Source organism: Onychomys torridus, chromosome X, assembly GCF_903995425.1.
Source record: "Onychomys torridus chromosome X, mOncTor1.1, whole genome shotgun sequence".
Taxonomy (NCBI): Eukaryota; Metazoa; Chordata; class Mammalia; order Rodentia; family Cricetidae; genus Onychomys; species Onychomys torridus.
The window spans coordinates 33,076,645-33,095,463 of NC_050466.1; the positions used below are offsets into that span (position 1 = coordinate 33,076,645).

Genomic DNA, 18,819 nt, shown 5'->3' on the forward strand with positions numbered 1-18,819 from the left:
ATACCCAGCTTAAAACGCTTATTTCGCAGGGCAATGGTGGCACACACCTTTAATTCCATCACTTGGGAGGCAGAGGCAGGTGGATCTCTGTGAGTTTGAGGCCAGCCTGGGCTACAGAGTGAGTTCCAGGACAGCCTCCAAAGCTACAGAGAAACCCTGTGTTGAAAAACTAAAAACAACAACAAAAAAACCCCAAAAAACAAAAACAAACAAACAAAAACAAAAACAACAACAAAATCGCTTATTTCATGTAAAGGTAAAAAGCAGTTTGGGGTCGATTTTACAAGGTTAAAAGGCAGTTTTTTTCCTCTTGTATTTGTACCTTGATCTGGCTCTTCTAGGGTTGTAGGTCTCAATTCTTAAAACTAAGGTAAGATTTTTGAAAGAACTGGTCCTATAATTAGGAAAATGGAAGCCAGCCACCATGTAGGTCTTGGGAAGGGGACACCACGTGGTGAATGGAACCTGAAGGGCTGTCCATCAGCTTAAGGGTCAGGAGGGAAAAAAATGCGGACCGAGGTAGGATTGATTACTTAGGAGTCCTCTGGGCTACTGAAAGCGGGCTGGAGGCTGCGGTGCGGCCAGTCCCGGATTTTCCCAGCAGAGAATTCCCACGGCCACCTGGCCTCAACAGCCCCCCCCCGCCCCCGCAGCTGCTCGTGGAGGCGCGCCTAAGAACACGCAGCGACGCCGCTGGGGGCGGGGCCTGGGCGGGCTGAAGGGGCGGGCCTGGAGGGCGGGGCTTGGCCGGCGGCGTCTGTGAGCGGTTGCTGAGGCGGCGGCGAAGAGCGTTGGGCTTACCTCACGGCTTTCCCGTGGCGTAACGCCTCCTCTGCCGGCTTCCTCCTCAAACCGCTGTTCGCTCGCGAGCCCACCGATTCCGACATGGCGACCCGCAGTCCCAGCATCGTGGTGAGTCCCGGGACTCTTCAGCAGAGACGGACAGCCCGGTTCACGAGGCTGGCTGCTTAATGACGCCGGTCGGGGCCCTGAGGCGCTGAGGCCGGCTCGGGGCGGCGGGGCCACGGAAGCTCGGGCACGGGGCGGTCACAGGTTCCTGGAATTTGGCTGGCTGACCCTAGGGGGCGGCGGGCAGGATGGAATGGCGGGGTTCGGGGGTGGGCCGCCCCGAGAGTGAGCCCCGAGAGTGCTGACTGCGTGTGGGCCAGGGAGGTGGAAATGGCGTTGGGCTTGACATGTGCGGCCGGAGGGCGTGAGGAGGGGGAGAGATGGGGAGCGACTTCCAGAATGATCCGGCCCGGGGAGGGCAGGGGAGCTCTCTTGGGAAAGACGCAGCTCTGGAAGTTTGGGGCTTGGCGGCCAGGGAGAGCTTCGGAGCACCTCTTGGAAGGAGCTCCAGCATCCGTAGACGACAGCATGGGAGGGCACGTTCAGGGCTGGGCTTTGCCTCTAATTCTGCAGATGTCATAATTCATATTTGTGGAATGCGCAATTGCTCCATTGAATCTGCTCTGCGGCCCTGCCTAGTTTCCACCCGAGGAGACTAGTGAAAAGGCAGCTCATTTTTCCCAAGGTCCAGAATAATGGGTTTTGGATATAGATACGTTTGACTCGCTAGCCCATGCCCTTGATGCTGTTAGGAATTTTAAAAAAGATAAGGGTTTAGTCGTTAGGCAAAAGGACTTTTTTTCCCCCACAGTCAGCCCCTGATATTTTGCCTCTTCTTCCATTGGCTCTATTCTTTGTAACCCACCAAGCTGCTCCCCGACCCTACCCCACTCCACAACCTTGCTTGCTAAAATAACTTAAAGCTCCTGCCTCTGATTAAATGCTTTAGCCTGCTTTATTGTGATTATTGCCCCTGCTACTCGTTAAATGTCATATCATGCTTTATTAATATCATTGTTGTAAATTTAGCAGTTACCTGGTTACTTGTTGATTATCTCCCCCACTTATACAAAGTTTATTTTGATATTTTCAGGAAAGGTCTTACTATGTAGCTCTGGCTGGTCTGGAATTGGCAGTGTGAACCACCAGGCTAGCATTGAACTTGTGACAGTCCTCCTGACTCTTGCCTCCCACCATGCCCTGCTGTGTTTTTTTTTTTCCATGCTAGGAATTGAACCCAGAGCTTTGTTCCTGCTAGGTGATCTCTCTACCACTAGGTCAACAGTTTTGACCCTTTAAACAAGCGTTATAAGGGCAGGAGTAACCACTGTAGCTTTAGCATATAGCACAATGCCTGGTTTGTGGGGAGTTTTCATAAATAGTTTGTTGAGTGAGTTAATAACCATTTGAGCCCTAAATAATGCTGTCTCATAATCGTATTAGACACTGTGGCTTAAGGCAGAAACACTGTGTTCTTGATGACTTGGGATCCAGCTTGTTTAGAATATGTTCTGTGTGGCCTTCAATGTCTTCACTGAGGCTCAAGCTTTTTTGTAGACAGTTTCTTGCTGTGTATCCCTTGATGCCTTAAGTAGACCAGACCCTTAACTTACAGCCATCTTCTTGCTTCTACCTCAGTGTGGGGATTACAGACAAACATGTGCCATCATCTGGCTTTAAATTTCTTACATCTGAGGTGCTGGCTGCAAGGACTATAAGATAGTTTATGCAAATAAGCAACCATTTCACAGTCCCTGGGTAGGAATAGTAGTAATAGCCATCATTGTGTTTACATAGATAGTTCTAATTAGTTTTCAAAATAACCCTGTAACAATGGTATGGTCGCATTATCAGACATAAGTCACACAGTTATTAAGGGGAGAGAGAGCCCCCCAATTAATTACTAAGCCATAGTTTAGATCAGCACCAGAAGAAAGGATAAATTTTAGAAGGTGGAACTCTGCCTCAAACCTAGGTCTGTCTCTGGGCCTATGCAAGTAACTACTACCATAAGATACAGTAGTTGCTCAACAAATGGCTGTTATTTTTATTCAGTTACTGACTTCTACAGATGCTTTTAAGATTTGAGATATGGTAGTTGTTCAACGTAGAGTTAATTAGTTCTTATTGTTAGAAGTAGCTATTCTTAGTTTTGTTTGAACATCAAGAAAGTCACTGTATTTTTAGCTTGCAAATTCCTGTTCCTTTTTTTTAAGTTTCCTTCCCCTTAATTGTCTGCATGTTAGGAATAACAAACACTTAAATAGTGCTTACTATGTACTAGTTGCTATTCTAAGCCCCTTAACTGGCTTGATTTTTTTTTTAATTTCTATTTTTTTTTTCTGTGTATGGCTGTTTGGCCTGCATGTATGTATGTGCACCACATGCTTGCCCTGTGCCTGTGGAGTCTAGAAGAAGTCATTTGGATCCTCAAGAACTGGTGTTACAGGTGACTGTGAGCTGTCATAGGGGTGATGGGAATCGAACCTGGGTCTTCTGGAAGAGCAGCAAGCGCTCTTAACCTCTGAGCCATCCTCCAGCCCCTACCTGACTTAATCTTAAAAAAAAAAAAAATTACAGAGGAATGCGTTAAGTAACTTAGCCTAAATCATTCAGTGCTACTACACTGGCCCCAGGTTCTACCCTTAACCAGTAAATTTAAGTTAAGAGCTTTAGTAGGTATTTATAAGATGCTTTCTCTGTCTTAGGCATTGACAAATGTTTTTGCAGACTTTATTTAATGTCAATATCCTAAAGTTACATAATATGTACCCTGTTGTGTAGATGAATACTGACATGACTATGGTGACACAGGTAGACAATATAACTGTATGCTAGATCACCTTCATGAAATTGGCCCCTAGATGTGCCTGTAACTATCGTTTAAGATAAAGCTTCTGGCTCTTTGCAAAATAGTGCAAAACATTAGGTATGTTTCATATAGCATATCCTTGAATTTCAAAATGACCCAGATAAAAGTATAATATACTAACTGAGCTTTTACCTTGCTAAATGATTTTTTTAATTTATGTTTTTTGAGACACAAGCTTACTCTGTAGCTTACAGTCACCTGAAATTCACTATGTAGCCCAGGCTGCCTTAAAGTCCTCCTGCTTTAGTCTTCCACATTCTAGGGTTACAATCATGAGCCACCACACTTGTCTTAAAGGTTTTTTTGAGAGAGAATTTCTATGTAATTACAGGCTGGTCTCAACTCCAGTCCTCCTACCTTATCCTCCAGAGCATGGGTATTAGAGATAGACATATTTCACCATGCCTGGTATGCGAGGGAGAAGGAAAGTGAGTGAGTGAGTGAAAGAAGAGAGGGAGAGGGAGAGGGAGAGGGAGAGGGAGAGGGAGAGGGAGAGGGAGAGAGAGAGGGAGAGAGAGAGAGAGAGAGAGAGAAGAATTTTGGTGATCTAACTCAGGGTCTTATGTGTGGTAAGCATATGTTTTACGACTGAGATATACCTCTATCCATTTGCTACTTTTTTTTTCATTTGTTAAGATGTATTTATTTCTATTTTATGTGTATAAGTGTTGTGCCTGCATATATGTATGTATGCACAATTAGCATGCCTGTGAAGGTCAGAAGAGGGCATTTGATCACCTAGAACTGGAGTTACAGCCCCTATGTGGGTGCTGGGAACCAAATTCAGGTCCTCTGCAAGAGCAACAATTATACTTAAACACTGAGCCATCTTTCCAGCCCACTTTTCCTCCAGAATTGGTTAAAATATGGTGGAATTTTTTTTTTGCCTATCACTATTTTATTTTTATTAACAGTATTTGAAATAGCATTCATTTATAAGTAAGACCAAAATTAACTATTTATGATCACCAAAAAATAGGAACAGTTCCTCTCAGAGATTTCTTTCTGTAACTTTTGTGCTGTGTTACCTACATATCCATCTTAATTAGTTTGTATCCTGGTTATTATAGCAGGTGGGAAAAGAACTAATCATATCAGAAAAAAGATGCCTTACAGTTTTATTATTGTTGTTTTGGGTGGGGTTCTTTATTGGGGGGGTTGGTTTATTTTAGTTTGAGACAGATTTTCTTTATATAGGCCAGGCTGATCTCAAACTTGGAAGTCTTCAGTCTGTAAGTGTTGAGGTTATAGGCAAGTACTGCCATGCCCAGCTCTTGTGGGTTTTATTTTATTTTTTATTTTAAACTCTTTTAGATGTAAGAGGGAAAAAGCCAGCTAAGTTATTTTATTATTACAATTACTGACTGTCATGAATTGAATTTTCATTTTCTTTATTTTTGTGTAGAGTTGATAAATCAGACATCTTTACAGGTTTTTTAAATTCCATCCATTTTCTTTTTTAAAATTTTCACTTTCAGCCAGGCGGTGGTGGCGCACACCTTTAATCCCAGCACTCAGGAGGCAGAGGCAGACAGATTTCTGTGAGTTCAAAGCTAGCCTAGTCTACATAGTGAGTTCCAGGACAGCCAGGGCTATGTAGAAAGACCTTGTCTCAAAAAAAAAAAAAGTGAAAAAACAATTTTGTTGTTGTTTTGGTTTTGTTGTTGTTGTTTTTTGTTTTTTTGCTTTTGTTTTCTAAGACAGGGTTTCTCTGTGTAGCTTTGTCCTTCCAAGTACTGGGATTAAAGTGTGCCATGTGTCGCTACACTTGGCAAATTTCCACTTTTTAAAAATTGAAATAAGGGGCCTGGAGAGATGGCTCAGCCGTTAAGAGCACTGACTGCTCATCCAGATGTCCTCAGTTCAATTCCTAGCAACCATATGATGGCTCACAACCATCTGTAATGAGATCTGGTGCCCTCTTCTGGCCTTCAGGCATACATGGCAGAAATTGCTTTTATCCAACATGCCATCTCAGCAGCCCTTAAATACTATGTTTTAAGAGATGGGATCTGGCTGTGTTGCCCAGGCTAGCGCTGCCTTTACTTTCCATGTAGGTACACTATAGGCACATCACCCCATACCCAGTGGAATGTTTTTTATTCTTCCATATTAGTCAATGATCCATGTAATTTTTCTTTCCCATAGTAAAAGAATGCTAAAAATGTATAAAGTCTTTCTATAATTTTATGTTATGTGGATTCACTAACATTGATAGATCACATAAAAGTGTTAATTACTACCAATAATAGTAATATTGAGACTCAGTTATTTTCCTGTTTGGGACTTCCAAATTACTAGTATTTAAATAATTGCTACTAATATGAATTTAGACACTTTAAATTGCTGTGAACATGTCCAGAGTGAACATATCTATTATTCTAGTATGTACATTAGTAAAAAAAAATATGGTGTTAACTCATGTCCTTATTGATATGGTAGTTACAGGACCTATTTGCCTAGAGTGGTTATAATATATTCCTGGGCTGAATAGTCTATTATCTTATTTTAATTTTTCTTATAGCTTAAACCCTTGGAAGGGAAATAAACAATATATGTATTTGTAGGACTGATAAAAATTGGAAGATGAACATAGTACTAGTTTAAGTTGTTTTCACATTTAGGAATATCTATCAATAAATTATTATTGTGGTTTAATCATATCTAGAGATAATATAAATTATCTCAAGATAGCATATCATCTGCTTTAATGAGTCTTATAATCATAGCACTTGGGAAGCAAAGGCAGGAGGAGGGGTTCATTCATTCTTAGCTACATAATGAGTTCAAAGCCAGCCTGGGCTGTGCACCTGCCTCCAAAAAGAAAACTATTGCAAATTAAGTCTTGTATAATAATAAGCTAAGTGTAGTGGAACACTGTTTTTTTGTTTGTTTGTTTGTTTTTTTGTTTTGTTTTGTTTTGTTTTGTTTTTTTTTTTGGCTTTTCGAGACAGGGTTTCTCTGTGTAGCTTTGCGCCTTTCCTGGAACTCACTCTGTAGCCCAAGCTGGTCTCAAACTCACCGAGATCCGCCTTGCTCTGCCTCCTAAGTGCTGGGATCAAAGGCGTGCACCGCCGCCACCACCACCACCACCCAGCTGGAACACGTTTATAATCCCAGAGTTTAGAAGGCAAGGGCAGGAAGATTGCCAAAAATTCCAAGCCAGCCTAGGCTACATAGTGATGGGAGACAGGAAAGAGGGAGGTGAGAACAATAGATAAATAGAAAAATCACTTAATTTTCTAACTAGTAATCAACATGTTCAAACTTCTAGAATGGACAGAAATTGCTAGATGTGGCCTCTACATATGTGTACCTGTGTTCACACATGCATGCACCCATGTGATTACAAACACATGAGTGTCTCAAATGATAGGCATTGTAAGACTTTTTATTTTTGCCTTTTGGGGAGTAATTGTATCAAATGGTCTCAGTAAGCTGGATATGATGGCTTATACCTATAAACTTCATCATTTCAGAAGCTAAGGAAGATTGCCCTAGGATTGTGGATAGCTTGGGCTGTGTCATAAGATTCAGACTAGCCTGGACTACAGAACTGAGACCATCTGAAATCATCAAAACAAAATTTTTACTCTTAAAATAACAAAATATAAATATTATCAAAAGAACAAAATTCTCTGACATATAAATCTATTTTTATTAGGAATCAAAACTTTTGTATTAGAAACCAGTTTGGTATGTTGACAGATATAGGATTCCTATTTTGGAGTAATTCTTGCTGATCTGAGGCAGGAGAGTCATAGCAAGTTTGAGGCAGCCTGGTCTATATATCTAGTTCCAGGACAGATGGAATTATATAGCAAGACCCTGTCTCATACACATAAAAAGACTGGGATGCTTGGCAGACTTCACATTAAGTTTGTCTTTGAAACAAACAATCCTTGAAGTTCTTAGGTTACCTGTAAAACCTGTAACCAGGCACTGAGCCAGTAGTCTGACAAATCCTGGGTGTGATATAGTTTAAATTTATGCCAGAAACAGAGTGAGTGGGTGGAGGTGGTGATTATGGAAGCCTGAAGGAAGTCATTGTGGTAGTCTAATTTTGATTCTAAGGTACTTTAAAATCATCCAACTTCATTTTTGTCAAATTACAGTGCATACATTCTGATGAGTCTGGTAGAAGTGTTTATTGTATTATCTGATAAAATTGAGCAGTCTGTTATCCTTTCCCAAAACATGAACTAAATTTTGCTTTATAAAACTTACAAAAATGTTTTCTTGTAAAATACTCTTTGAATGATTCTCCCCCCCCCCCCATTTTTTGGTTTTTTGAGACAGGGTTTCTCTGCGTAGTTTTGGTGCCTGTCCTGGAACTCATACTGTAGACTGGGCTGGCCTCGAACTCACAGAGATCCACCTGGCTCTGCCTCCCGAGTGCTGTGATTAAAGGCGTGCACCACCACTGCCTGGCTTTGAATGATCCTTTTTATGATAAAAATGTCCAATTGCCATTTTTGTTAGTAAATGTATTCTAATGTAAGTATTAAGTGAATGTTAAACAGATATATTAGCTCCTCCTATTCTTTTAGAAATTGCCATAATGTTTCACAAAATTTTTTCTGTTTGTGAAAAAATACATGTGTTTTAGGAATAAATCAAAATTTACCTATGCATGTTGCAGACTTGAAAATAAAATTGTACCTAAGGCTGAACTCAAAATAGACTTTTTGGGACTAAAAATAAAAAAGAGAGAGAGACTACACAGCCTTATTTTTTCTTCTGGGAGAAACTTCAGAATATATCTGAATTCTGAGCTGGGTGTTCGCAGTTCCAGCACTTGGGCAGTAGAGAGAAGGATCAGAGTTTGAAACCAGCATGAGCCTATAAGGTGTGATTTTGTCTCAAAAACAATAGCAAGTGAATTCTGCAAAGAATGTAAATTTATGTTTTTTTAACTTTTTCCCAAGTGAAGTTAAACTACTTGTTGCCAAAGCAACCAATACATTGTTAACTGAAAGAGAAAGCAGTAATTAACTGATACGAGATTTAGTTATTATTTGACCAGTATTCCCTGAAAACTGCCAGAACTTACACAACCAGGTTTTCTTGTAGTCTAGTTGGTTTGGAGGATTTTTGGGTTAGGGGCAAGAGCTCACTATGTAGGCCACCTTGGCCTCTAACTTGTGATGATCCTCATGCCTTTGTCTCCCAAGTGCTGGCATTAGAGGTGTGTGCCACCATGTGCAGATTGATGCTCTAGTTCCTATGACACCATTTTAGGTACTGCCAACTTCTTAGATGGAGTTTGAAAGTTTTGAATATCATGTAAGAATGAATATTATAAGTCTTCCTTCTTGGCTTATTTCTCTGAATAAGTTTTGTTTATTAGATTAACTTACAATCTTTTAAAGTTTTCCTGTAGTTTTTTGTTTTGTTTTTGTTTGTTTTGTTTTGCTTTTATTTTTAGTGTAAAGAGGGCTGGAGATGTAGCTCAGTTGATAGAGTGCTTGCTTGGTATGCATGAAGCCCTGGGTTTGACATAACACCATATAAACTGAGTGTGATAGCACGTGCTTGTAGTCTGAACACTAAGCAGGGAGAAGCAGAAGGTTCAGAAGTTGAAGGTCAGCTGCATAGTGAGTTTGAGGTTAGCCCTGGGATCCATGAGACTCCCATCTCACTGTAACACTCACTTTGATTTGGGAGTTTGGGGATACTTTTAAAGACAAGGTCTTGCCTTGTAGACCCTAGCTGGCTTGGAATTCACTTAGTAACCCATACTGGCTTCAGACTCAAACTTCTACCTCAGCTTACCAAGTACTGGGTTAACAAATGTTGCCAGCAGATTTATCCTGCTTTTATGATTCTGCTGTACTTTTTTTTCTGTGTATAGGTACATGCATATTTATAAAACAGTCATAATAATATTTTGCCACCAAAGGTACTATGTCATTAACGTCATTAAATGAATGTTTTAGACCCAGTTTCAATCTCTGGACTCCACATACATATGCACATGCACCTGCATATAAATATGCACCCACACACAATGTTCAAATATATTCCAAAATGTATAGAGTAGAAACTACATATACTAGTCTATCATGTTTAAAATATTTTTGCCATATTTGTCATACCTCTGTAAATTTTTATCTTTTTCTATTGTGTGTTTTTTTTTTTTTTTTTTTTTTTTTGGTTTTTCGAGACAGGGTTTCTCTGTGTAGCTTTGCGCCTTTCCTAGAACTCACTTGGTAGACCAGGCTGGCCTCGAACTCACAGAGATCCACCTGCTCCTGCCTCCCGAGTGCTGGGATTAAAGGCGTGAGCCACCACCGCCCGGCATCTTTTTCTATTTGTGATCTGAAGGAAATTCTGTGTCATGTTTTGCTTCTCATTCTTGACCCTATTCAGCAATAAGACACACAGTTTTCTTAGAGAAGTATAATTTATTACAAAAGTATAAAATTAACTCCTCTTTATACCCTCTCATGCCTAAATTCTTTTGTGATGAACTAAGGCTTATTTTCTAAATTTAATTAAATGTGTGTATCTTGTAATGCTCTGATTTGAAACAGCTATCTTTCTTTTTCAGATTAGTGATGATGAACCAGGCTATGACCTAGATTTATTTTGTATTCCTAATCATTATGTTGAGGATTTGGAAAAGGTGTTTATTCCTCATGGACTGATTATGGACAGGTTAGTAAGATCTCAATTGAAGTTTTCTGGGGTTTTTAGGTCTTTGTGTATGTATGATACGCGTGTATGTGATGTATATGTATTTATATGAAAGCCAGAGAAGGACATTGGGTGTCCTATTCTGTTGTTCTCTCTCTTATTTTTTTGAGTCAGTGTCTCTCACTGAACCTGGGGCATGCCAATTTGGTTAGGCTGCCTGGCTAGCAAGTCCCAGAGATCTGTCTGTCTCTGTCCCCCAGTGCTGACATTACAAGCAGATATAGATAGCTACACCTGGTTTTTATATGGGTCCTGATGCTTGCACAAGTGTTCTTATCCACCGAGCTACTTCTCCAGCCTAAACTGAAGAGTTTTTTTCTTGTATTAATTCTGACTTAGCAACTGTTGAGTAGTTGATATTTGAATATAGTCTAGGCCAACTTATTAATGAACAAAGGTTTTGTATTTTAAAAAAATATTTGTTGTTATTTTATTTGTATGTATGAGTGCCTTCATGCATGTATGTGTAGCATATGTATTTCAGGAGGCCAGAAAAGTGTAATGAATCCCCTGGAACTGGAGTTACAGACCATTGTGAGTCACTGTGTGGGTGCTGGGAACTGAACTTAGGTCCTCTGCAAAAACAGCAAGTGCGCTTAGCTACTGAACTACCTCTTCAGCCCCAGTGGGTTTTTTTTTAATTTTAATGTTCTTTTTACTAAAAGAAAAACATCAAGAAATCTTACTAATTAATTTCCCAGTTTGAGACATAAATAAGGGAATCCATACTGAGTACAATAAATATTGAAGAGAGGTTGAAAGAGCCTCTAGTCTGTCTGTAATGGGATTATAATTTTGTTCTGTCAGCTTGCTACACACATTTCTTACCTGGACCCTACCTGTACATGTACACTGTATCGCTGTATGTGAAGTGTATACACACACACACACATACACACACGAGTTACATATTATCACAGAGTACTAAATTTTTTTGGACTTTTTAATAGTAGTACAGCTATAGCTCTCACATGTTTTTAATCTTTTTTTTTTTTTTTTTGAGACAGTGTTTCTCTGTGTAGCTTTGGAGCCTGTCCTGGAACTCACTTTGTAGACCAGGCTGGCCTCGAACTCACAGAGATCCACCTGCCTCTGCCTCCTGAGTGCTGGGACTAAAGGCGTGTGCTACCACTGCCTGACTTGTGTGTGTGTGTGTGTGTGTGTACACTATTTTCTCTTTGAGATAGGGACTGTTTAGCTCAGTCTGGCTTGGAACTTTTTGTATAGCCCAGACTGGCCTCAACTCAGCATTCCTCCCTGGCAGCCTCCCATGTGTGGAGATTACAGGTATGTGCCACCATGCCCAGCTCTACATGTTATATTGGTTTTGAAATATGGTCTCAAATAGCTTAGACTGGCTTCAGACTTATTGTGTAGCTGAGGGTGATCCTACTGCTTCAACTCCTGATATGGCATCATGCCCAGTTGTGCAGTTCTGAGGATAGAACCTAGGACCTCCTGTGTGTACTAGGCATGGACTCTACCAGCTAAGCTATATTCCTGGCTCCCCCACATTTATTTTAAAGGTGATATGTAGACAGAAATTTTCCTGTATCCTGCCCAGTCCCGCAGCTGCTCGCTCCCGAATAAACACACAGAGGCTTATATTAGTTACAGTCTGTATGGCCAATGGCTCAGGCTTCTTGCTAACCAGCTCTTTCATCTTAAATTAACCCATTTTTAAAGATTTATTTATATTATTATGTATACAACATTCTGCCTGCATGCATGCCCACATGCCAGAAGAGGGCACCAGATCTCATTATAATAGATGGCTGTGAGCTACCATGTGTTTGCTGGAAATTGAACTCAGGACCTCTGGAAGAGCAGCCAGTGCTCTTAACCTCTGAGCCATCTCTCCAGCCCCCAAAATTAACCCATTTCTATTAATCTATGTGTTGCCACGTGGCCATGGAGTTACTGGTCTGCTAGCATCTCATTGCTCCTTGAGCAGCAGGCTGGCATCTCTCCTGACTCCACCCTTCTTCGTCTGTCTTCAGTTTGATTGTACCACCTAACCTTATTCTGCCTTGCCATTGATCAAACAGCTTTATTTATCAACCAATGAGAGCAACACAATATTCACAGTATACAGAAAGACATCCCATAGCAGTGATTGCATAGTGATTGTATAGTGATTGTAGCAGTGATCCCATAGCTATTGTATTCATGGATGTACCATTACTGATTTAACTCTGTACTGTTGATGGATACTTTAAGATCTTCATTATTTTGCATTTAGCAGAGTATATTAGAGGAATATCCCATAAACACATTTTGGCACTTAAACTCAGCTTTAGGCAAGTAGAAATTCTGGGTCAAGGAAAAGATGTTTATTGAATGTTTTCATACTTCCAAATTAACCTCTAAAAGGTTACATCATTTTATACTTCCAGTGGTGAATTCATTTTTCCTCACAATCTCTTCTAATACTTTGTATTAGAGGAATACAATTTAACCAAAATCGCCATCTAGTAAGCTTTGAAAATTATATCTTGTTTTTATTTGTAGTTTTAATTTTAGGATAGGTGTTTTCTTTCTTTTCTTTGAGACAGGATCTTCTTATGTAGGCCTGAGTGACCTAGTACTTACTCTGCAGTTCAGGATGTCCTTCAACTCATAGCAGTTCTCCTGCCTCAGCCTCCAGAGTGCTGGAGTTATAGGCATGTACATCACGCCTAGCATGTACCTGCTTTTTAAAGGTATCAAGTTTTAAATTTGGTTGAGCTGTGTGTGTTGGTGTATATTTATAGTCTCAGCACAGGAAGGTAGAGACAAAGACTATGAGTTACAATCTGTCCTGGGCTACATAAAGGGATCCTGTGTCACCTTCTCCACCACCCAAAAATCTTAACTTTGGCATGTGGGAAAAAAAAATCTTTATGAAGCAAGGATTCCCTTTATGGGTAAAAAGGATGTGTCTTATGGATGTTTAATGCTTAAGAGGTGTTTATTATAAAATATACATATTTGGAATCTTTTTCAATTCCTGATTTTATTTTTGCAGGACTGAAAGACTTGCTCGAGATGTCATGAAAGAGATGGGAGGCCATCACATTGTGGCTCTCTGTGTGCTGAAGGGGGGGTATAAATTCTTTGCTGACCTGCTGGATTACATTAAAGCGCTGAATAGAAATAGTGATAGATCCATTCCTATGACTGTAGATTTTATCAGACTGAAGAGCTACTGTGTAAGTATAATTAATTTATAATTTTAAAAAATATATGGCAATTACATTTTTGTCTGTTTTCTTTGAAATTCTGCAAGCTATACTATAATCATTTCACTTATAGTGGAATTACTATTATTTATTTGTCTATCTATCTATCTATCTATCTACTTATTTATTTATTTTTCTATGCTGGGGATGGAACCCAGGGCCTGAGTAAGTATGCTACAACTGAGTGTCATCCCAGTTGTTTTTTAGAATTTTAGTTTGAGACCCTTTCTCACTAACTTGTTCAGACTATCTTTGAACTCATGACATAGTTCTAGAAATTTCAGTCATCTTGCCTCAGCTTGTCAAGTAGCTGGGATTACAGGCAGGTGCTACCACTTCTGGCCATGACTGTTGTTATTAATTCATTGGTACTTTATATCACAACACAGAATACTAACCAGTATATTTTATGACCAACATTGAAGTGAATATTGTCTGTTATATAGTCACCCAAGAGGGATATGTGCTTCTTTTGCACGGTTTTTCTGTTGTCTTATTTTGACCTGGATTTTGATTTGTTTTATTATACTGCTCAGGCTAGTCTCAAACTATGTAGCTCAAACAGTCCTTCTGTCTTAGCCTCCCATGTTCTGGGAGTATAAGTGTACATTGCTACACTTGGCTGTGTTTTGATATCTTTTTGTTTTTTTCCAGACAGGGTTTCTCTGTGTAGTTTTGGTGTGTGTCCTGGATCTCGATCTGTAGGGAATTACTATTGCGTAGAGCTGGAGAGATGGCTCAGCAGTCACAAGCACTTGTGGAGAGGCCTGGGGTTTAGTTACTAGCACCAGAAAGATGTCTCACAACTATGTAGCTCCAATTGTAGAGGATCTGATGTCCTAGCCTCAGATAAAAAGAAATAAGTAAGTCTTAAGAGAATTATGGGACTGGTGAGGTGGCTTAGTAGTCAAAAGCACTGGCTGCTCTTCCAGAGGACCCAAGTTCAAATCCTAGCACCCACATGGTGGCTCACAGTGGTCTGTAACTCAAGTCCCAGGGATCTGATGCCTTCTAGCCTCTGAGGGCACCAGGAATTCACTTGTTGCACAAGTAGATATGGAGCTGAAATGTGCACACACATATTTAAAAAAAAAAGAATTGTTATTGAGACTTGGTGTTCCCCTGACTATGTGCTGCTAGCAAATGATTTCTCCAGAGCTAAATTGCTTTGAGTGGAATCCTAAGTTATCTGAAGCAAAGTCCGATTATTAAGGTTAACAATTATTTCTCAGAAAACACAAACCACTTTTGACCTGGGGCCACTTTACCTTTGTCAGAGTCTGGAATGATTTAGAATATTGACACTGTGATGAAACAAAATAAATGTGACCTTCACATGTAAATTCCATCATTCACAATTTTGATTGCATAGTTTATTTTTCCTCTTTCTTTTTTGAGACTCTATGTATCTCTTGCTGTCCTGTCACTATGTAGATCAGGCTGGCCTTGAACTGAGAGATCCAACTGCCTCTACCTCCTGAGTGCTGGGATTAAAGATGTGCACCACCACTGTCTGGCTAAAATATGTATTTCTTTTTAAAATAAAACTGCAGAAAATTATAGAGAAACTAAGTCATCCCATATTCTACTTTTAAAAGGCTTATTTTTATTTTATGTTTATGAGTGTTTTGCTTGCATGTATGTATGTGCACTGTGTGAGTGCCTCATGTCTGCAGAGGCCAGCAGAAGACATCAGATCCCCTGGAACTAGATTTTCAGTGTTTGTGAGTCACCGTGGGTACTCGGAACTAAATCTGGGTCCTCTGCAAGAACACTTAACTGTTGAACCATCTCTCCAGTTCCTGTCATCACTTTTTATTTTTTTGAGACAAGCCTTCTCTGTGTAACAGCCCTGCCTGTCCTGGAACTCAGTGTAGACCAGGCTGGCCTCGACCCTACATAGATCATCCTGCCTCTGCCTCCTGAGTGCTGGGATTAACGGTGTGCACCACCACTGCCTGGCTCTGTCATCACTTTTTATTTTGAGTATTTTAAAGAGTTTTCTCTATATATACATGTACACATGTGCCACTATAGTTTACATAATCAGTGTGATCCCAGATGTTATTTAAGTTCCTAGGTGGGAAAGAACCTGGGGGTTCCAAATACCTATTTCATTAAATGAAAGAGTCCACTAATTAAAACCACTATATTTTTTGTGCTTCTAAGAAAGAAAATACTTTCAGTTACAGTTGTACGGTGCCATGAATTATGTTTTCAGAGGTAGTAAAGTATGAATGTGCATCTTAAAACAGTGTTACATATTTGGCAACATTTTCTGTTCCAGTGCTCTGTAACCTTCAGGAAAATGAAACATTTGATAAGTACACAAATGTGTTTCTTCTATTTTGAGTTTTATTTCAATTTTATAAAATTCCACTAAAATAGTTGAAGAAAAAATACCGAGATTTTGGGAGAAGTGGATGTTAGTAAACAAGTAATATTTTAAGTTTTATTTTTAAATTTGTAATTATTTTGAGTGTTGGATGAATCCAAGATCTCAAATATGCCAAGAAAATATGCTCTAGGCCGGGCAGTGGTGGCCCACACCTTTAATCCTAGCACTCAGGAGGCAGAGCCAGGCGGATCTCTGTGACTTCGAGGCCAGCCTGGGCTACCAAGTGAGTTCCAGGAAAAGGTGCAAAGCTACACAGAGAAACCCTGTCTCGAAAAACCAAAAAGAAAAAAAGAAAATATGCTCTAAAGCTGGAGTTCTTGGTGCTATTTAAGAGATTTTCAAAAATCCTAGGGGTGGAAAATTAGCAATAAAACTTCTTTCCTGTCATCTGCATTAAGAGGTAGACAAAGTAGAAACAAACGTTAAGACTGGATTTTTAGACCCTGAGATTCTCTAGGAATTAAAACACATATTTTTATGTGTAGGAGTGTTTTGCCTACATACATGTCTGTGCCTGAAGTCTACAGAGGCTAGAAGAGAGTGTCTAACTCCCTAGAATTGGAATTTACAGACAGTTGAGAGCTGCCATGTAGTGCTGGGAATTGAACCTGGGTCTTCTGGAAGCCAATGCTCTTAGCCACCTCTTCAGCCCCCTCTGGAAATTTTTGGTTACTGACAGTGACACCTGAATGAAGGATACTGTGGGCACTTTCTGCTTAATGAAGTGATGAAAGGGGAAAGAAGAAGATAGAGCGAGTTTGCTAGAGTAGTTAAAGATGAGGCCTCTATAGAGGCACTGAGTTAAGGGGTATTGTGAGTTCCAGACAGAGAGGGAGGGTGCTATAGTTTTCTGGCCACTCAGGTTAGGTAATTGATTCATGGATAGCATTTGTAGACAATATAGGCACTCACATATAACAGCTATTAAATGAACCTTTTTTATTAGCCCCGTTTAAAAGGAGGCTGTTTTCCTTGAAAAAAAAAAGTTTCAAGGACACATAAGCTGAAACATTGAGGTCAATGGACAGTGAAAATTGGAACAGTCTTGGGTATTATTTTTTGTTGTTGTTGTTTTTTCCAAGACAGGGTTTCTCTGTGTAATTTTGGTGCCTGTCCTGGATCTTGCTCTGTAGACCCAGGCTGGCCTCGAACTCACAGAGATCTGCCTGCCTCTGCCTCCCGAGTGTGGGGATTAAAGGTGTGCGCCACCACTGCCCAGCATTAATTAATCTTTTGAACCTTTTGGTTTTTTTATTTGACCACTGCCCGGCTGGAACAGTCTTAGAGTGCCAGTGTTCTGTGTACTCTGGAGTTCTGTTGCCTCAACCCTATAGCCATAGCCTTTAGATCACAGCTCCATTCTTAGGTATTTATTCTTTTTTTTTTTTTTTGGCCTTTCCTTGAAAAAGGAATTAATTGGTGTTGGACTGTAATACCACCTTTCTACAGAAGATGTCAGTATTTACCAAGGTTTGTTATTACTTTGTAGCCCTCTTAGTATAATTCCCTCTAAACTAGTTTCAGATTTTGTACAATTCTTTTTCTTTTAGTCATTAATCACTTCTGTGTGTTTGAAATTCTGGGTTTTAGGCTAGACTAATACGAGAAATAATATGCAAAATTACATTAAAAAGCCAAACATTTAGTTTACAGCATGTACTAGTAGTATGGTTTTATTTTGTTCCCCTCTCTCCCACTTCCCCTTGCACATGCTAAGCAAACATTCTACCAACTAAGCTATCATTTATTTATTTATTTATTTATTTATTTATTTATTTATTTATTTATTTATTTTTGAGACAGGGTTTCTGTGTGCAACCTTGGCTTTCCTGGAACTCGCTCTATAGACCAGGTTGGCCTCAAACTCACAGAGATCCGCCTGCCTAGGCCTCCCCAGTGCTGAGATTAAGGCATATGCCGCTACCTTTTCTTTTTTTTAAATGATATTTTGAGATAGGGTCTGTTAGCCCAGAGAGATCTCAAACTCTCAATCCTGCCTCAGCCTCCATAGAGGTGTGATTACAGGTATGTATCACAAATACCTGCCCCAACATACTTTTATTTTTATTTTTTTTATTTTATTTTTTTTTGGTTTTTCGAGACAGGGTTTCTCTGTGTAGCTTTGTGCCTTTCCTGGAACTCGCTTTGGAGACCAGGCTGGCCTCAAATTCACAGAGATCCACCTGGCTCTGCCTCCCGAGTGCTGGGATTAAAGGTTTGCGCCACCACCGCCTGGCCCCCCAACATACTTTTAAATACAGAACAAAAATACTTTTATAGGTAGCACATTGATTTACTACTTGGTGTTATTAATTAGTATTGATCTTTTTAAGTATGTATTAGATTTTGTGATTCTTTTTAATAGTTTCATAGTATTATTGTTGTATTAACTTCATTAATTTAGTTACTTCCCTATTAAAAGACATGTTGATTCTTTTTGATGAATAACAGATACAGTGAGCATCCTTTAATGTTCTTTCGCATGTTTGTGAATGTGTTTATGACATTGATTCTTGGAAATGGGATTGTTAGATCAAAATAGTGTGCATGTATATAATTTTAATAGGCATTACTATATTCTTTTCAAAAGAGGTTATATTGGTTTCTGTATTCTAACCAACAACTTGAATATTAGTTTCCCCTCAATGTATTACCAGGCTTAAGTTCTGTAAATGTGGATGGGTGAACACTAGAATCACATTTTTCCAGTAGTTCCTTTTCTAGGTTTGAGAGAGGGTTTCTCTGTGTAACAACAGCTCTGGGTGTCCTAGAACTTGCTC

At 39.7% G+C, this 18,819-nt stretch overlaps 1 protein-coding gene across 1 annotated transcript in view; it reads left to right on the forward strand.

Annotated features, from left to right (window-relative positions):
* Positions 1–736: 736 nt before the first annotated feature.
* The window catches only part of Hprt1 (hypoxanthine phosphoribosyltransferase 1), a 34,574-nt gene continuing 16,491 nt past the window's right edge, over positions 737–18,819 (forward strand). Inside the window, exons 1-3 of the mRNA XM_036175382.1 lie at positions 737–912; positions 10,275–10,381; positions 13,428–13,611. Of these exons, the coding sequence (XP_036031275.1) occupies positions 886–912; positions 10,275–10,381; positions 13,428–13,611 (318 nt within the window). The 5' untranslated portion in view covers positions 737–885. The remainder of the gene's footprint in view (positions 913–10,274; positions 10,382–13,427; positions 13,612–18,819) is intronic.